Genomic DNA, 19,676 nt, shown 5'->3' on the forward strand with positions numbered 1-19,676 from the left:
GTCCTCACTTCCTCCGCCCTCCATCACCACCCCCTTCTGGAAGGGGTACCCCCATCAGATTGACACCCCCATCTTGGATTCATTCACTGTTGGGAATGACCAGTTCACCGTTCACCTGGAGGTTGAGCTCAGGTCTCGAAGGGGGAGCTGCTGCTGCTGTGTCGATGCGGTACGGTCAACAGAACACGGGGTTAATCCTGGGTTCTCCCACCTCTTTCCTGCCCCCTAGCTACTGCACACCCCTACTCCCCACACCAGTGAATGTGAAGAACAGGTTAAGGCGATGGGACAACATTCAGTGACATTCCCAAATACACTTCCGTTGCTGAGAGAGAGGGAGGGAGAGGGCAAGGTCTGTAACAGTTCGGCCACAGGGAATCAGGAGAAAGGATAAACTCTCTTGACTACTCCCTGCTCCAGGTTGCTGTTCAGACATGTGACATCTCTCTCTCACTGGATAGGGAATCAATGGGCCCTGTATCTAAGGAAGGATATTTTGGCCTTAGATGGGGTCCAGAGGAGGTTTACAAGAACGATCCCCAGAATGAAGGATTTGTCATATGAGGAGTGCTTGAGGATTCTGGGTCTCTGCTCGATGGAGTTTAGAAGGATTTAAGAGGGCGGGGGGGAGAATCTCATGAAAACGTAAATCCCCAAAGGACGGGTAAAACATGGCATTGTAATGCTAAGTTGGAAACGCAATCTCAACATGCTGGTCCCAAATACTAACCAAGAGGAGTGGGTCAGGTCAATTAGACAGTGCCATTTCTATGTCGCCAATTAACAAGCCACTGAGAGGTTCAAAAGTTAATTGTTTAGAACTTCCCATTGCTGACTGCATAACTACAGAAAAGATTGGGAGTGCTTTACAAGCACCTTGACCAGACAAGACAGAGGCCAGAGAACAGGCCTCACCATCACTGACCCCACTGAAGGTGGTAGCATCTGTGCGGTTCGGAAGCTCACTTTCAACTTTCAGCCATCAATCCAAATGGAAAGACTGATTCGGGGAGGGGAAACGTCCTTTCATTTTGTATGGTTTGTGACCAACTTCCTGTTTGTGGTGTGGTGGTGCCACCGTTCATCAGGCCTAAACTCTGGAGTGAATCTGGTGTTGTCCCAAACAACCTGCTCACCGACGTGACCATCCTAAGGTGCTGGGGGACTGGTGTGAGCGGACCACTTGGCTTCTGTTGAATCTCCCTCACAGGCATCTCCCTCACCAGAAAATGTAAAATCCAGTCCCTTGAAAGGCTACCCACATGATGAAGTGGGAGACTGCAAGTCGGTGCATTGGGGGGGGTTTATATCATCACCTGAAGGCTTTGTCTGGTACAGGGAGCTCAAGTAAGAACCACAGGTTCATAGAATCCCTACAGTGTGGGAGAGGGCCATTCAGCCCATCAGGTTCACACTGACCTTCTGAAGAGCATCCCACGTAGATCCCACACCCCACAACCCGATCCCTGCATTTAGACTGGCCAATCCACCTAACCTGTACATCTTCGGACTGTGGGAGGAAACTGGAGCATCCAGAGGAAACCCATGCAGACACTGGGGAGAAAGTGCAAACCAAACAGACAGTCCCCAGAATGTGGAATCGAACCTGGGTCCCTGGTGCTGAGAGACAGCAGCGCTAACCCTGTAATTGGAAATCAGGAGAAAGGATAAACTCTCTGACTACTCCCTGCTCCACATTGCTGTTCAGACACATGACATCTCTCTCTCTCTCTCTCAATGGACAGGGAATCAATGGGCCCTGTATCTAAGGAAGGATGCACTGGCCTTAGAGGGGGTCCAGAGGAGATTTACAAGAATGATCCCCAGAAGAAGGATTTGTCAAGAACAAAGAGCAAAGAAAATTTACAGTCCAGGAACAGTCCCTTTGGCCCTTCAAGCCTGAGCCAATCCAAATCTACTGTCTAAACCTGTCGGTCAAATCCTAAGCATCTGTATCCCTCTGCTCCCCACCTACTCTTGCATCTGTCCAGACGCATCTTTAATTAATCTACCATGCCTGCCTCTACCACCTCTGCGGGCAACGCATTCCAAATGCCCACCACCCTCTGTGTGAAGTACTTGCTGCATGCTTTCAAGGTGAGAGGTGGAAAGTATGACCTCTCGTTATTGACTCCTTCACCCTGGGAAAAAGCTCGTCTCTATCCACCCTGTCTATACCCTTCATGATTTTGTAAACCTCAAATCAGGTCCCCCCCTCAATCTCCTTTTTTCTAGCGAAAATAAACCTAACCTACTTAACCACTCTTCATAGCTAGCACCTTCCATACCAGGCAACATCCTCGTAAACCTTCTCTGTACCCTCTCCAAACCATCCACATCCTTTTGTAATGTGGCGACCAGAGCTGGACACAGTATTCTAAATGCGGCTGAACCAATGTCTTGTACAATTTTAACATGACTTGCCAGCTCTTATACTCGATACCCTGTCCAATGAAGGCAAGCATACTATATGCCTTCTTGACCACTCTATCCACAGGTGCAGCAACCTTCAGGGTACAATGGACCTGCACCCCCAGATCCCTCTGCTGATCAACTTTTCCCAAGGCTCTTCCATTCATTATATAATTCACTCTAGAATTAATTTTGCCTAAATGCATTACCTCAGATTTGTCTGGATTGAAAACCATCTGCCACTTTTCCGCCCAACTCTCCAGTCTATCTATATCCTCCTGTATTCTCTGACAGCCCCTTATGCTTTCTGCCACTCCACCAATCTTTGTGTCATCTGCAAGCTTGCTGATCATGTATGTATATTACAAACAACAGTGACCCCAATACTGACCCCTGTGGAACACCACTGGTCACCTTTCTCCATTTCGAGAAACTCCCTTCAACTACTACTCTCTGTCTCCTGTTGCTCAACCAGTTCTTTATCCACCTAGCTAGAATACCGTGCACACCATGTGACTTCACTTTCTCCATTAGTCTACAAAGGGGAACCTTATCAAACGTCTTACTAAAGTCCATGTCATATGAGGAATGGTTGAGGATCCTGGGTCTCTAGTCAATGGAGTTTAGAAGGATTTGAAGGGAGGGAGGGGATCTCATTAAAAACTTACAGAATACAGAGGAACCTCGATTATCTGGCAATCAATTAACAGAATGTCGGATGATCCAAACAAGATTGCAAGGTACCAATGCGTGGCTATGTTATCCGGCATTGATTATCTGGTATTCGATAAACTAAAAGAAATACTCCCCCACCCGCCCGTGTCCTTCAGATACTCGAGATTCCTCTGTAGTGAGAGACCTGGACAGAGTAGACATGGAGAAGATGGAGAGACTACAGCACAGCTTCAGAATGAAGGGACAACCCTTTAGAACCGAGATGAGGAGGGATTTCTTCAGAGACGGTGGTGAATATGTGGATCTTATTGCCATGCAGGGCTTTGGAATCCAAGTCATTGAGTGTATTGAAGGTGCAGGCAGACAGATTCTCGATTAATAAGGGGTTATGGAGGGGGAGGCAGGAGAATGGGGTTGAGAAAAATATCAGCCATGATCAAATGGCAGAGCAGACTCAAATGGACTGAATGTCCTAATTCTGCTCCTATGGTCTTATGGCAATGTACCAGATGCAACAGACAATTATAAAATTAGACTTCAGTATGTGAGACCACCCAGAGGAGATGGGAATGGGAGTGATCATCAGAGACCCCTGATCATTCCTAGGTTGCTCGTGAGACACACACCTTCTCCACGTCGATGCTCAGCTCCTCCAACTCTGCCTGCAGTCGCTGCTTGGTCTTCTCCAGGCTCGAGCACTTGGCCTGGGCTGCCTCAACCGCTTCCTCTGCCTCCTGTAAACGTGAAGTCAGCTTCTTCCTGTCAGGAGCCAAACGTTACACTTATGTCATTACATTTTTGGGTTTTTTTTTCCCTACAGCTCTTCCAGTCAATTCAAATTTTGTCACTGTGTTAACATGACAAGCACAAGACACGCCTTTGTGATGTGCCAGGATACCACTACAGGTCTCCACCCAAGGAGTCTTCAGATGACTGCTAACAAGAAGAGAGCTGCTTTCATCTCAGACAATCAGAACACATGCAAGAATTCCACATTTCAAAGGACTCTTGGCGCAGTAGATAATGTCCTTATCTTTGGGCCAAAGGTTCTGGGTTCGAGTCCTATTTTAGAACTTGATGACTTTTGAAGGTGTGGGTCATCAAGTAGCCAAAAAGGTTGATGATAATTTTGTAAACCCTTTGCCTAAGAGCAAGAGTGTTTCCTGGTCAGAAGGTACCACTTGGGAACTCAACACACCAATCTCACAACTTCCTGATATCAGCCAGCAACACTCAAGTCCCCCAATCTCTCTCTCTAAAATCAACATACACAAATTTCAAAAGGAATCAACAATTTATATTTCCACAATAAACAGTGTGAATTGGTTGGCAAGTCAACTCCAATTGGCTGATGTGTGGGCAAGGAAAACTATACAAGGGAACTGCTGACCCCCAACTGTTGTTTAACCATGAAGTGAAAATTGCTGCTCCATTTGAAATTTTGCATTCTTGCACGGGTCCTGAAGAATGTCAGGCAAAAACCTGAAAGACAGGTCGGATTCACAGCACCAAGACCATCACCATGGGGAGGTCCAGGAGGTTATTCCAAATCACACAAACATACAAAACAACAGCAGAAGTAGACCATTCAACCCATACAGCCTGTTCTGCGATTTCAGTAAAACTGTGGCTAATCTGTTTCTACATTCCCATTTACCGCTCAGAATAAATATTCTCCCTATTTGTCTCAAAATTGCGCCCCGTTGTTCTGGACTCACCCACAGGAGGAAATACAGTTTCCCCATCCCACTTGCAAGGCCATTCAGGATCTATACACTTCAACTAAATCACCCCTCCCTCTTTTAAACTCCAATGGAAATAAGTCTAGCTTGTCCAACCCATCCTCACAAGACAACCCGCTCTCTGCAGCTACCTAAGAAACCTTCTCTGAACTGCAATTAAATCCTTCCTGGATAAAGAGGTTAAAACTGCTCACAGAGACTGATCTCAACATTGCCCTCTATAACTGAACACTGTAACTTTTAATGATAAGTTGCTGCTGTAATAACATCCTCTTAGACATCCTGATTACACACTGTACCCATGTGCCAACTTTAGTGAATCATGCGCTATAACACTCAAATTCCTCTGCACTTTGAAGATTCGGTGTTCTCCATTTAAGTAATACCCAGTTTTTTCATTTTTCCTGCTAAAGTACATCAACATCACATTTTCCCACATTAAACTCTGTCGGCCATGTTTTTGCCCACTCCACCCCTGCCAGAATAGAGAAATCAAACCCCATACAGTTGGCAACAATCTGATCCATATCAACCATACAGCCACCATCAATACCAAGGATTCACAGTTGCTGTAGCAATATGTATTGTGACATATATGCAGCAATTTGCAGCTATGGACAGTGATGATAGAGGCTGCAATACCCTGTCGTGGCTGACCAGGAATCCCTCCTATTCTTACTGCCTGCCATCGGCACGTGCCAGAAGGATTTCCAATTAATAATCAACTGTTAAGCCAAGGCAGGAAAGCATTTAGCGTGCTTGCTTTCATTGCTCAGACCTTTGAGTACAGGGGTTGAGACATTACATTGGAGGTTGTGCAGGACGTCGGTGCGGTTCTGGTCATACTGAAGAGTATTATTAAACTGGAGATGGTGCAGAAAAAAAAAATTACCAGGACATTGACAGGAATGGAGGGTTTGAATTATAAAAATAGACTGGAAAGACTGGGACTTTGAAGCATAGGAGGTTGAGGGGTGACCTTATTGAGGTCTATAAAAGCATGAGGGGCACAGATAAAGTGAAAACAAGGGTCTTTTCCCTTGTGGGGGTGGGGGAGTTCAAAACCAAGGGGCATATTTTCAAAGTGAGAGGATAAAGATTTAAAAGGGACCTGGGGGATACTTTTTTTAAAAACAGAGTGGTTCGTGTGTGGAATGAGCTTCCAGAGAAAGCGGTGATCCACGTACAGTTACAATGTTTAAAATACATGTGAATAAGATCATGAATAGGAAAGGTTTAAAGGGGTTCTGAGCCACTCAGGCAGGTGGGACTAGTTTGGTTCGAGTCTATGGTCAGTGTGGACTGGTTGGACCATAGGGTCTGTTTCCATGATGTAAGTCATGACCATTTTCAATTCACTAAAAGGTCCCAAACTATACCACTAGATGGTGCCCACATGCAAATGAGGGAGGAGTTCCTGGGTAAAACTCCACTGTTAAGAGTTTTGACGACAAAGAATTACTGAGCTACAAATAACCCGAACAAAGGCACTCTTGAGCCAACGTCCTTCATATCTGTAAAGGATGCAATTTTCCTCGCTGAACCACAGCCAATTGATTTATTAATTCTCATGCTGTGTCACACAAGAGTTCAGGGAATAAACAAAAGGAAGACAGGAATTTAATTATTAAATGAATAACTTTGGAACAATGCCTCGGCAATTCCAGAGAGTGTATGTGGTTACACCAGTCAGAGTTGTGCAGGCCAGAGAGACCACTTGGAGTGTTACTCAACCTAGCTTGCTTCCTCCAGCTGAAATGTACACCCCGATGTGAAATTCCTGCACTGTTTTCCTATTAATTGCACAGAATAGGCATTTGTCTCATTATAAATGAAAATCTGCCAACACTCCTCCATTTAGCAAAGCAGTATGCTGTCCCCAGGGACTGTCTGCATAATGCATTCATATAGATGACAAAGACCTGCAGGTTCCTCTGTATCAGGAACTGAACCCCTTCCCTCCCCCACGCCGATGAAGCTACATCAATTTCTTTTTTTGGGGGGGGAGGGGGCAGGGTTCAAGCTCTGCTGTTTCCTTCTCCCACAAAGAAAGGTGAGTCAGCTGTTCACAGAGGTGTCAGAGTTAACTTGCCCACAGCATGTCTCTGCAGAGTCAGGTACAGCCAAGCTGCCTCTGCAACTGCGGGTTCAGCTCGCAACTGCGAAGCTCAGAGCCCTCCAGCTTATCTCCAGCACAGAGGCAGCAATTCCCTCCCACTAATAGGCGCAGAGACTCTGGCCCTCAGCTTTAGTGCCTTCAGTTTGTCCCTGGACAGCTGGAAACCTACCCTGCATGGAGGGAATTACACAGCAGGGAAGAATGCTGCTGGGCTGACAGTCATTATGAAGGCTGTCCAATTGCTCCAGCTTTTTCTCCACAGAACAAACAGACAAGATCTGGTCAAGGTAAACAGCATTCCTGTATCTAATGGTACAGAACAGAAAGGGTTAAGAATGATGTAGAATTGGCTCAAAACCTTGATGCTTGTATCGCACTGCACACACCTTTATACTTCTCACAGGGTGGCATGGTGGCACAGTGGTTAGCAGTGCTACCTCACAGTGCCAGACACCCTTTGGAGGGTCAGTGCAATAGGCCAAATGGCCTCTTTCTGCACTGCAGAGATTCTACGGCTTTATAACCATACAAAAGATGCATCACAAACAGTTGCAGAAGAAGCTCAATATCCAGATAGCCAGGTTAGCAACACAAAAAATAGGAGTAGGCCATTCAGCCCCTCCACCCTGTTACAGCATTCAAAGAGATCATGGGTGGTCTGTTGTCTAACTCCATATTCCTGCGGCCCATAATCCTTTAATATCCTTAGATTAGATTAGAATCCCTACAGTATGGAAATAGGCCCCTTGGCTCAACAGGTCCACACTGACCCTCCAAAGAGTAACCCATCCAGACCCATTCCCCTACCCTATATTTGCCCCTGACTAATGCACCTACCACTATGGCCAATTCACCTGGCCTGCACATCTTTGGATTGCGGGAGGAAACTGGGTCACCCGGAGGAAACCCACACAGACACGGGAAGAATGTGCAAACTCCACACAGTCTTCAGAGGAAGGAATCAAACCTGGGTCCCTGGTGCTGTGAGGCAGCAGTGCTAAGCACTGGGCCACTATGCCCCCTTGCTAAAAAAAATTTAATCTCAGATGTAAAATTAGCATTAACCGCCAAATGTAGAAGGGAGTTCCAAACATCTTTGTGTGTTCAAAGTGCTTCCTAACATCTCTCCTGAATGATCTAACCCTAATACTCAGACTATTCCCCTGGATCAAGAATCTCCAACCTGTGGAAATAGTTTATCCTCATCTGCCCAGTCTTTTCCTATTAATACTTCGAAGATCTAGATTAGATCACCACTTAACTTTGTAAATTATACAGAGAGAAGGCCTCATTTGTATAATCCCTCCTCATAACTTAACCCCTGAAGTCCAGGTTTCATTCTTGTAAACCTATACTGTACTCCCTTCTAGACCAATAAATCCTCCCTAAGGCATGCTGCTCAGATCTGCTCAAGGTACTCCAAGTGGGGCCTAACCAGAGTTCTATATAAGGGCAGCACAACGTCTCTGTCCTTTTTCTCCAGTCCTCTAAACAAAGTTTTTAAAACTCTAGGCTCTGAATGATATCATGAAGTGAGCATGGGATAACAGCTGGAGAGCTTGTGCTTTATTCAAGTCAATCTACTGAGGTGAGAATTATAGCAAAGTCTTTATTTCGAATCATGTTATCAAAGGCCCACTTTACTGTCTGAACAAACTGAACCTGATCAGTATTGTTGCTGGGTTTGCAACAAATAAATTGAAACAACTCGACAATTCCTCAGCAGCATTGCCTCATCACTGTCATCGGGCGGATGATCAGTATCTGCACTGGTGTCACACAGTTCGCAACAAATCACCAGACCATTCTACGTTCCTACTGATCTTCACTTACATTAAACGCAAAACTGATCACAACTTGCTGTCACACATTTACCCTATTTCAGGAAATTCAGACCAAACCCCAGTGTGTCATGGTCAGAGAGTCATACAGCATGGAAGCAGACTCTTCGGTACAACCAGTACGCACCAACCATAATCCCAAACTAAACTAGCCCCACTTGGCTGTTCCTGAGCCATATTCCTCCAAATCTTTCTCATTCATGTACTTATCTAACATCTTTTTCAATGTTCTAACTGTACTCTCATTCTTTGGCAGTTCATTCCACACACGAACTACTGTGTAAAAATCATATCCCTCATTTCCTTTTTAAATCTCTCTCATCTCACATTAAAAATGTTCCCTTGCTTTGAAATTCCCTAACCTAGGGAAAAGACATCTGCCATTCACCTTATCTACACCTTTCATGATTTTAAAAACCTTTATAAAGGTCTTTGAAATGATTGAAGTACTATGTTCAAAAAGACAAATATTCAGATTTGATCAGGAGGGTATTAATGTACCTTCACCCTCCTCTTTCTTTTACAATCCTATAGTCTTTGAAAAGCTAAAATTATAAGTGCCTAACTCCTAGACCCTTCATTAGGGAAAATGATGCAGGTGAACTTCAATAAACATCGACTAAATCTTCAAAATGGATACTTCCCCGTGACCCCATCAAATATCTGAACATTGTGAATATTTTATTCGATCTGTTAAAATATGACTTCTTTAAAAACAATTTACTGAAACAGAAAATGGACTTTTCTCTTTAAGCTGCTTAGACAAGATTTTAAGGTTATGTTTTTCCAGACCTTATTTTTTGCCCGCAGCCCAATAAAATAATTCTAGCAACTATATACATTAAAACCCCTTCTCGAAAACATTTTAATTCAAGATGTCAATAAATGGTGGTCTTAAATTTGGCTTAATTGTCATAGGTGGGAATGTTAAGATAAAATATAGTGCATCACAAATTGTCAAACACAGCACTAGAACTTTGTTGTCTGTAAAATTATAGCCCACGGGAACCTAGCAGCTAAGTATCTGGGAAATGACTGGCTCATTATAAATCAGTTATGACAGACTTGCTTAAACAGAGTTGCCGTAAAAGGGCTCAGTCCAAAAAGGAAGCATTAACAATTATCAGTAACTCTGCAATGGTGTACACGGAGGAATAATTGCTGGTAATTAATTTGATTGATAAGGTAGGTGAGCATTAAAAGGGGGAAAAACAGGGCAAGTGTAGGGCCGCATCAAATGAGCCACAGTTTTGCTGACTGCTGAACTGGGTCCGAGGGGCTGAATGGCCAACTGCTGGCTCTATTTCTTATATCCTTACACCTTGTCCATTTGAGAAAGGAACTAGTTTTGCAAAAATTGTGCTTTAATTGGCTGAAACCAGACTCTAAGTCAGTTTTGAAACTATTATGCCTTCCAGCAACATAATCTTTTGGCGAATGAGAAAAAAGAAGTGATTAAGTTTCCTGATTGCATTTCTGAAAGGCCTAGTTCTAATTTTAAGCTTGTGGCCCTTGCTTTGAATCTTTTACTCCACTCCCAAAGCCAGAGCATGAGCCTACATTTGTCCATTTTGTCATATCATATATAACTGTATCCAAGGTGGCTTTAGGCAGAGCTCAACCACTCCGTCTGTTAGCTTGTCTTTTGTTCTTCCCTTTCGGGTGTTTTGTCTCTCTTCTCCCAGCCCGGCATGGCCTCAGCACGGGCTTCCAATCAAGGCCATTCTTCAAAGTGCAGTGCCACTGTGGCTAAGCATTTAGGACAGACTAATGTTTGAAAGTGCAGCTTTATTTCTTTATTTTCTACTTTAAATGAAGAAGGTCTGCAATGTGTAACCTTTAACCTTATTTCCTATGTTTTGCTCTATACTGTAATTACTGCAATATTTAACTTTTAACTTTATTCTTGTTCTTACGATTCTGTACCTAGGTACTTGTACCTAAGATGGTGCCTTGTCAGGTGACATTATACACTTTTCACTGTACTCCTGTACTTGAGTACATGTGACAATAAAATCTAAATGAAATCAAATAATTTTAACCACGTCAATTAGTTCTCCTTTGATGTGGCCTGAACTCTATTTTCCTGCCTATTCCTCTTGACCAGCTCATCAATCAAAAGGTGGAAACAAAATGCAAAGTTAAAGGTTTTGAAATTACTTTTGAACTTAGAAAAAGTTTGGTGGTAGATTCTGTACCTTTGATAGAGGAAAGCAAAGTTAAAGTTTAAAGAAAAAGCGCAAAACTTAGGAGGCTGAGGTAAAAGGTGAAACTGAGAGCAAGATAATAAAGTGAACAATAACATGAGCCAGGATTCCTTTCACTTAAATATGTCGATTAGTTCCACACTCTCAACCTTCCTGACTCCCTAATAGGAGTGTTAAGATTTGAAAAGAATAAGTAGCTCACTTAGCACAGCTTCAGCAGCCAATATCAGCTGACACTCAAGTCCGGGGCTCTGTTTTAGGGAGAGCTGCCTTTCAGATGACACGCTAAACTGATGACCTTTCGCTTTGTTCTATTCTGTAAAAGATCCAATGGCACTTTGCAAGATTAAGTATTCAGGCCAATGACTATTCCTCAGTTTACACAAGTGAAACAGATTAACTGGCCATTCATGTTTATTGTCAAACTCTGCCAAATAGATAGCAAAAATAATTTATTGGCTGAGTGTGTTTTTGGAAAATTTGGAAGATGTGAAAAATGCTAGATAATTTCAAGCTCTTTCTTTGATAGAATTAGACAACTTTCCATAACTCCAATGTTCAGGTGCTGCAGAAGAAAACTAAATTCCAGGACAAATGTGGGGAAATCCCAAAAACGTAGACAGTGATCCATTCCTCAGTAATTACCCTGACATTGATGATTACTCTGAGCTGTTTAAGCTCAAGATGCATTTTGGGAATAAGATTCTTAGGGGACTTGACAGGGTAGACATTAAGATGCTGTTGCCTCTTGTGGGAGATTCTTGCTCCAGACAGCATAATCACAGAGCACGGGGTTGAATATTTAAGATAGAGACACGGGAAATTTCCTCTCAGAGGGTAGTGAATCAGTGAAGTTATTTACCTCGGAGGACTGTGGAGGCTGTGTTTTTCAGTATATTCATTTTTAATCAGCAAGGGTTACAAGGAAAAAGCAGGAAACTGGAGTTGAGCATTATCAAATCAGCCACGAATTATCTGAATGGCACAGCACACACTATAGACTAAGTGGCCCAATTCTGCTTCTACCAGGTATTGAAGGGTGTGCTTCCTGTCACTGTGTAGAAAGGGAAAAGGGCTGTGGGGGCAGGTCTGGGCTGACAGACAGCAAAATAATGCCCACTTTGGCTCCACTGAAGTGCCATGCCCAAAATACCATGCATGTTCTTGATCAAATCATCATAGCACCTTTTCCCCTAATTTCTTGGCTTGGCTAAGGAAACATGGTTGGCCAAAGCAGAACTTTTAATCTTGTTCCTCACTGACATATCCTCTGGAAAGTGCTATCTCAGCACAATCTTATTCTCTCCAAATTCTGGCGTCTTCACTCTAAACATGTCCTGCTCTCAACCCATGCTATTGAGGTTCTTAACTGCTCCTTTAGCTCGAGATTGAAAGCTCCACTTCCTTTAGTGAAAACACTGGTAAGAAAAATATCATCTGGAAATGGCTTTTTTTTCCCCAAAAGAAAGAAACGTAAGAGTCTTCTAAAATGAAAGACCACTGCAATAAAAAAGCAAAGATAGAAATAGTGGGCTGGATTTTATCAAAATTCAACCAAATGTCAACTTTCAAGCATGGTTTTGATATGGGAGCCCGATGGAGATTACTCACATTATTCTTTGCAATTTGCTTCATTAACTATGCAGCACAACACTTGTATTATACCTTTCCTGTCATTACAGACATATGCAATCTTCAGGGATTTCAGGTACCAATGCCCTTTTGAAAGCCCAGCCTTACACCCAGCCAGGAGCTGCATTTCACCATGCGTATAGTGGGAGAGGCACCAAAAACACATGGTTCTTATTGGCTGACACTTCATTGCAATCATCAACCAACATCCCGACTTCCCACCTTATGATGGAGGGAAGGTTATTGGTGAAGCAGCTGAAGATAGTTGAGCCAGGACACTGCACTGAGGAACTCCTGCACAGATGTCCTGGAGCTGAAATGACTCATCTCCACAATCTGGTACGACTCCAACCAGAGAGTTTGCCCCTGATTACTCACCGATTCCAGTTTTGCTAGGGCTCCTTGATGCCACACTCAGTCAAATGCAGCCTTGATGTTAAGGGCTTTGACTCTCACCGTATATGAAGAGGTTCTGCCCTTCAGGAGTATTACCTCTCTACAACGTAGCATGTTGTTGCATTCCCCAACTTACCCAAACTCCCTAGCACGATAGTGGTCCCTGAGAACACTGCCTGACATTCACTGAGTGACCCCAGGACTGACCGTGATCCACCCTTTGACCAAATTGGACAGACCCCTGACTGATCTCAGAGCAGTTCTCTGATTGACCTACTGCGATTCCCTAGACGGGCTGCATTGGTCAGCCCTCCAGGTCCAAAGGCCAATCCCTGCATATTAGTGATACAGATCCTCAGACCCTGATTGCCCCAAGTGGCCTAATGACCATGCTCATGTCATAGAGAGTCATAGAGATGTACAGCATGGAAACAGACCCTTTGGTCCAATCCGTCCATGCCGATCAGATACCCCAACCCAATCTAGTCCCACCTGCTAGCACCTGGCCCATATCCCTCCAAACCCTTCCTATTCATATACTCATCCTTTTAAATGCTTCTTAAGTGTTGCAACTGTACTAGCCTCCACCACTTCCTCCTTGGGACTGAGAGCAGTCATAGCCTTTAGCATTGTGCTGCGTCAAGAGAAGGGAATCTCCCACTGAGGATGTGACTTCAGTAATGTGGTTAATTCACAACTGCACTCTGAAAAGGTCCTGAAAGCCACTTTGGGCAATTATAGATATGTGGGCAATTATAAACAGGCAACAAAAGGTGGCCTTGAGAGAGAGATGGCTAACATCCCCATTGGAACCCTGCTCCCATAATCTATTCAATTGTCAAGTGGGGGTGGGGGAGGGACACAATGCCCAACAACTGCCAGTGTCCTACCGAATGTTCACCCAGATTTCATAGCAAGAAGTCGGGTCTCCACTTGTTGGGCCTGTCTGTAGAGAGACTCAGAGGTAGGTATATCACTGAATTTTAACAAAAGTGTTCATTATTAGACTGCAGAAGTTAAAAGGTGGACAAGACACAGGCTCAGAAGATTTTGACTCACTCAAAGCCCACTTGCACAGATTTAAAACCGAGCCCAGTGCATGATATTTAAGAACCTGGCTAAGCATCATTTTCAAAAGGACCTTGAGAAGCAAGAACCAGGCCAAGTGACAATAGAAAGCACCCAACAGATCACAAATCATTACTCGGTAGTATGTACGTTAAATATTGCTGAAAAGTGAGATGAGTTGCCAAAGCTTTTCATCCTACACTCATCAGGACAAACACAAGAATGATAGAACTATTTATACAAAAGGCGCTGACAAGTCAGCAATTTGATTGACTGATGGAGTGGTTGCAATGGTGAAAAGAACAAGAAATTCAAGTTAATTCCAAACGGCAAAGTGTAGACATGCCTTTCAGTTGCAGAGACTGTGAATGAATGTCACCGCTAGCAAGCAGAAATGTGCCACAGGACATAAGGTTCAACCAAGGCATTCGAGAGAGAGTGGGATTATCATCTGCAAAGGAATAGTGTACAGGTATAAAAGGAAACTGGCAATAGGAATGGCACCAGGAGTATTGCTCAGTTGGAAAGCCAGTGCATACACGATGGGCCAAAGGATCTCCTTCTGTGCTGTCGCTATTGTGATCTTATCAGTTTTCACTGGCGCCAACCTTAGTAGTAACAGTAAGAAAACAAACCAAATGGACAACCAGAGGAACAAAGTACAATTTCCCCAAAGAAGTGACAAACTCGTTTGTGCAATGTGAAATGCTGATGACTACAGCAATGAGAAGGATCTCCTGGCAAAAACATTAACAAATGGGGAAACAAAATGAGCATTTTATAAACTTAGTCCTCGGATGTGAGTGTCATCAGCTTGGCCAGAAATTTATTGTCCATCGTTAATGGTCCTTGAGAAGAGGTGAGCTGCCTTTGTGAAGAAGGTGCCTCCCAGATTTTTTACCCAGCGACAGTAGAGGATCACCGATATTGCTGCAAGTCAGAACTGCAAATGGCTCCATGAGATAAAAGGATTAAGGGAGACATTTCTGAAGTATTGAAAATATTTAATATAACAGAGAATTTGAACTTGATAATATATTCAAGGCTGGCAGAATTTCCACAACTCAGTTTTAAATATTTTATACATTCATGCAACTTGGGCTTCACTGGTGTAGCAAGTTATTTATTACTCGTCTCTAATTGCCCTTGAGTAGGCATGATATGTTGCCTGTGGGATGATACTGTGGCTTTAAAGAGGTGAATTTTGTCCTAAGTTTTGTTAAAGAGAAGTTTTAAAGCAGAGATAACAAGCAGTCTACCTGAGTGACTAGAATAAACAGCTCGTAAGGCCTTGGGGTTTGCTTTTTTAAAAAAGGTTGGAACAACAGAAGCAGCCTGAAAGGGTGTGCCCAAGCTCCTACACAACCCAAGAGCTTTAGCTTTAGCTTTCAGAAGTCGTTGCTAGGTTTCAGCAGAAATCTCTCCCAGTTGCTACCCTGAGTTCTCTTGGTGTTTTCCCCCTGGGCTACTGGAGTTACACATAAGACAGTATTTTTTCTGAATTTGCCTTTTGCCAAGGGTACATTTATGGGATCTTACTATACTGGAACAGTTAATTAGTAATAGTTATTGTATCTATTATTCTGTTAAGTATCCAACATAGTTAAGTTATTCCAATTCCTTATTTCTTTTGTTGTATTTTAACTGTAGTGTCTGAGTAGTGCTTTGCTTTAAATCTAATAGTTTGACATTGAATTGCATCTGGAATGCAACAAGGTACATCTACCTTGAAAAGTGGGGAAAGGTAGGGTCTGGACTACCTTCTGAATAGTTTGGGATGGTTTGGTCTTGTCCATGACAGCTTCTCGCTTGCTGCAGTCCATTGGTGTAGGTTGATCCACAATGCCATTAGAGAGGAAGTTGCAGGATTTTGACCCAGTGACAATGATGGGACAATGATAAACTTCCAAGTCAGGATGGTGAGTAGCTTGTAGTACTCCCATTTCTCTACTTCCCTTGTCCTTCTAGATGGTAGTAGTTGTAGTTTGCAAAGTGCTGTCAAATGCAGCTATACATTTCTGCTTCTCTGCATCAGTGGTGGAGGGAGCGCATGTTGTAAGAAGGTGTGGATATTTGTTGATGTGGTGCCAATCACATTTACTACATGGTTTCAAGCATCTTGCATGTTGTTGGAGTTGCATATAACTAGGCAAGTAGTGAGTAATCAATCACACTCCTGACATGTGCCTTGCAGAGAGTGGGCAGGCTTTGGGATTCAGGGGGTGAGTTATCTGCTGCAATATTAGTCTGGTCAATGGTAACCTCCAGGTTGTTGGTAGCGGTGGAATTCAAAATGGTAATACTACTGAATGTGATGGTTAGATTGTGTCTTGTTGGAAATGGTTATTGCCTGGCAGTTAGGTGGTTTGAATGTTATTTGCCAGTTGTCAGACCAAACTTGGGTATAGTCCAGATCTTGTTGTATTTGGACATGGACTGCTTCAGTATCTAAGGAGATCTGATTGGTACTGAACACTGCAGTCATGAGTGAATATTTCTATGTCTGATTTCATTGTGCACAGTAGGTTTTTGATAAAACAACTGAAGGGGGCTGGGTGTGCCAGATCAAGCTTAGTCTTGAAGTTGCACAAAACATTTCAATTTAGCTATTTTCAGAAGTTGGTGAACTTGTTGTAAAAACATAAAGGGAGGTATAGTGCATGGACAAATTTTCAGAAGAAACTTGACAGATTATAAAAGGGAATGGGAACCAATTGTAAAGGTTTGTCCTGGCCCTGTTTGCTACTGTGCTGTAGATTATTCTTCTGTTGTCTTAGTTCTATGATAGCACCCTTTAAAAAAAAATTCATTCATGTGATGTGGGGGCTACTGGCTAACCAGCAGCTATTGCCCCATCTAGGTTGTCCCTTGAGAAGGTGGTGGTGAGCTGCTGCAGTCCATGTGCTGTGGCCTGACCCAGAATGTCCTTACCGTGAGAATTCCAGGATTTTAGCCCAGTGACACTTTCTCCTTTGTGAGGTGGTTATGGACTTGAGTCAATCCTGTAACGTGAGGACGTAATTCAAGGAAACATCTCAGTACCATAAGACATAGGAGTGGAAGGAAGGCCATTCAGCCCATCGAGTCCACTCTGCTAAGTACAGTGCTGAGGTACTGCCAATAGGTTTTTTTTGCGAAAAATTTAGACCTCAGGTGAAAATAAAAGAGCCCTTGGCACTCTGAAGAAAAGTCAAGAAGTATTCTCCAGTGTCTTGGCAAACATTTAGCCTTCAAACACCATTTTAATCTGTTTATGATTGTAACCCATATTAGATCTTGCTGTATGTGCTACACTACAATAGTCACTACACCTCACTCTTTGTTCATTAAGTACTACTGAGCATCAGCAGATTGCGAAAGGTTCTGTAGGATGGCATGGTGGCTCATTGGTTAGTACAGTTGCCTTAAAGCACTAGGGAGCAGTGTTCGATTCCACTCTCAGGTAACTACCTGTATGGAGTTTGCACATTCCCTCCATGCCTGAGAGAGTTTCCTGTGGGTGTTCCAGTTTCCTGCTATGGTCCAAAGATAGGCAGGCTTGGTGGATTGGTCATGGGAAATTACCCATATAGTGTCCAGGGATGTGCAGTTTAGGTAGATCAGTCATGATGCAAGATTACAAGGATGGGTTGAGAGGCGAATCTGGGTGGTGCAGTCTTCAGAGGGTTGGTTTGGACTCAATGGGCCAAATAGCCTGTTTCCACACTGTAGAGCTTTTATGATTCTATTTTCTTTCTCATAGCTTCTGCACCCCCTTTTCCAGTACAGTTTTGTTCTTCTGGTTACATATATTGGTTACCATAGCAACTTATCCTCTAATTAATGGGATATAGTATCGACCCAGGTCATGCACTATCTGTTTCTCACTGATCATCATAGCCAACACGAAAATACTAACCTTACACCTAAATGAAGAAAAGTTGATATAAAGGATACATATTTTATAGTCGGTCAATTAATGATTATCCTATTGGGGTGGATGTAGTTCAAACAGATGCATCCAAAACTATCACAGCATGCACCATGAAATAAGAAAATAGACGTACAATGCATGTTCAAAAATATCTCTAGAGTATTTCTCCAGTACGCAGTGGAAAGCAGCCAACTTTCCTTCTGAGTATTACTTTGATCATGAAAGCCAGAACAATCTGCAAGATGTTTGATTCCAATGGCTGACAGTCAGTACAATCAATTGCTTTGATCTTGAGAGATGCCTTTGCGACACACACAATATAAATCTGAAAGACCTGACTGAGAGCAGATGGTGGAGTGGAATAATCAGCTGAGCCACAATTACGTGGAAGGAAGCTCTTGCCGATTAGGAATCGCACTGGCTGCAACCTCGCGGAGCACAGCATTAGGAATATCCCAATTACCACTCAAAAGACCTACTATTTCAAAGCTTCTCTTAAAAGGAGGAAAGGAATGTGTTTAATTGTTGTATTTCTCGGATCCTGAAAGCAAGACCTTTGCATGATTTGGCAGAGACAGTGTGCGCACTTGAATAAAGTTATCCCGTAAAACTCCAGTCCTTAAGGAATTGCTGCTTCCAGGCATCTGGCATTCATTCTTAACGATGAACCTGAAAGGATTTCATTCACTAAATTTTGGATTGGCATCTTCTGAAATGATTCAGGAACAGGAATCTGAATTTTGGGCGAACTTTCTTTGTGGCTATGACTTTGGTTTCTTCAAGCCTCTATTTCTTCAGATTTTTTTGTGCACCATGTTAGATCAGGAGTTAGCTTGAGAGAAGTGCAAAAGCATGTATTGAGGGACAAGATTTTTAATTTTAATTTGGCGATGGGGTTGGAGAGGAAGTGAATGTGGAGATGAGAAGAACAATTTGAAGCTGTGCTGAATGGCATGGTAGCTCCCCCCTTTCTAAAAGATATGCTCACAATTTTTGGATTACGGGCATTGTGGGTGTCTCTGTTTTAATTCTTTCAATGTGACCTGCAGGCTATTTCAGGAGGGAGCAACAGTCAACCACATTATTATGGATTTGGAGTCATATATAGGCCACTTAGTAGGTCAATTTGTTTTAATGTGATCACTGGTAGTCTCTCAGTTGCTAGCTTCATTTCAATTCAATTCAACTTAAATTCCACCAGTTGTTTTGGTAGGTTTTAAACCAATGGTCCCCACAGCATTAATCTAGACCTCTGGACACTAGTCCAATGACATTAGAGTTTTCTAAAAAATCATTTTACGGTTTATTGTCAATTTATGCACAGCTGTGTGTTAGATCCTTGATGGGTAGAGCATCACATGGATCCTCGGCCCAATAGCTTTAGCAGCCAGGTTACTGCTGAACTTTGCAGGTACCACGCCTCTGTTTACATGAGCACGTATCACTTCACCTCAAATAATAAGTCTTGCTTGGTTTACCACCAAGAGTCACAATGGTGCTCCTTGCTTTGTAGACATAAACACATCTCTTGCCCAGTTAAAACTGAGGAGGACAGTATGGTTTCGAAGGCCTTATTTACAGCCTATAAACACGGCTTTGCATCATACTCTTCCCAGCACTGTGAGCGCGCTCAGGGCAACTGGATCGTCCATCCTGATACCAAGATGGAGG

The 19,676-nt window shown here is 43.1% G+C and overlaps 1 protein-coding gene across 15 annotated transcripts in view; it reads right to left on the minus strand.

Annotated features, from left to right (window-relative positions):
• LOC132827667 (myosin-16) overlaps nucleotides 1-19,676 on the minus strand; it is a 289,190-nt gene that overhangs the window by 27,002 nt on the left and 242,512 nt on the right. For all 15 annotated transcript variants that reach the window (XM_060844286.1, XM_060844285.1, XM_060844290.1 and 12 more), the window contains one exon: nucleotides 3,714-3,846. In XM_060844286.1, the coding sequence (XP_060700269.1) occupies nucleotides 3,714-3,846 (133 nt within the window). The remainder of the gene's footprint in view (nucleotides 1-3,713; nucleotides 3,847-19,676) is intronic.

Source organism: Hemiscyllium ocellatum, chromosome 25 (genome assembly GCF_020745735.1).
Source record: "Hemiscyllium ocellatum isolate sHemOce1 chromosome 25, sHemOce1.pat.X.cur, whole genome shotgun sequence".
Taxonomy (NCBI): domain Eukaryota; kingdom Metazoa; phylum Chordata; class Chondrichthyes; order Orectolobiformes; family Hemiscylliidae; genus Hemiscyllium; species Hemiscyllium ocellatum.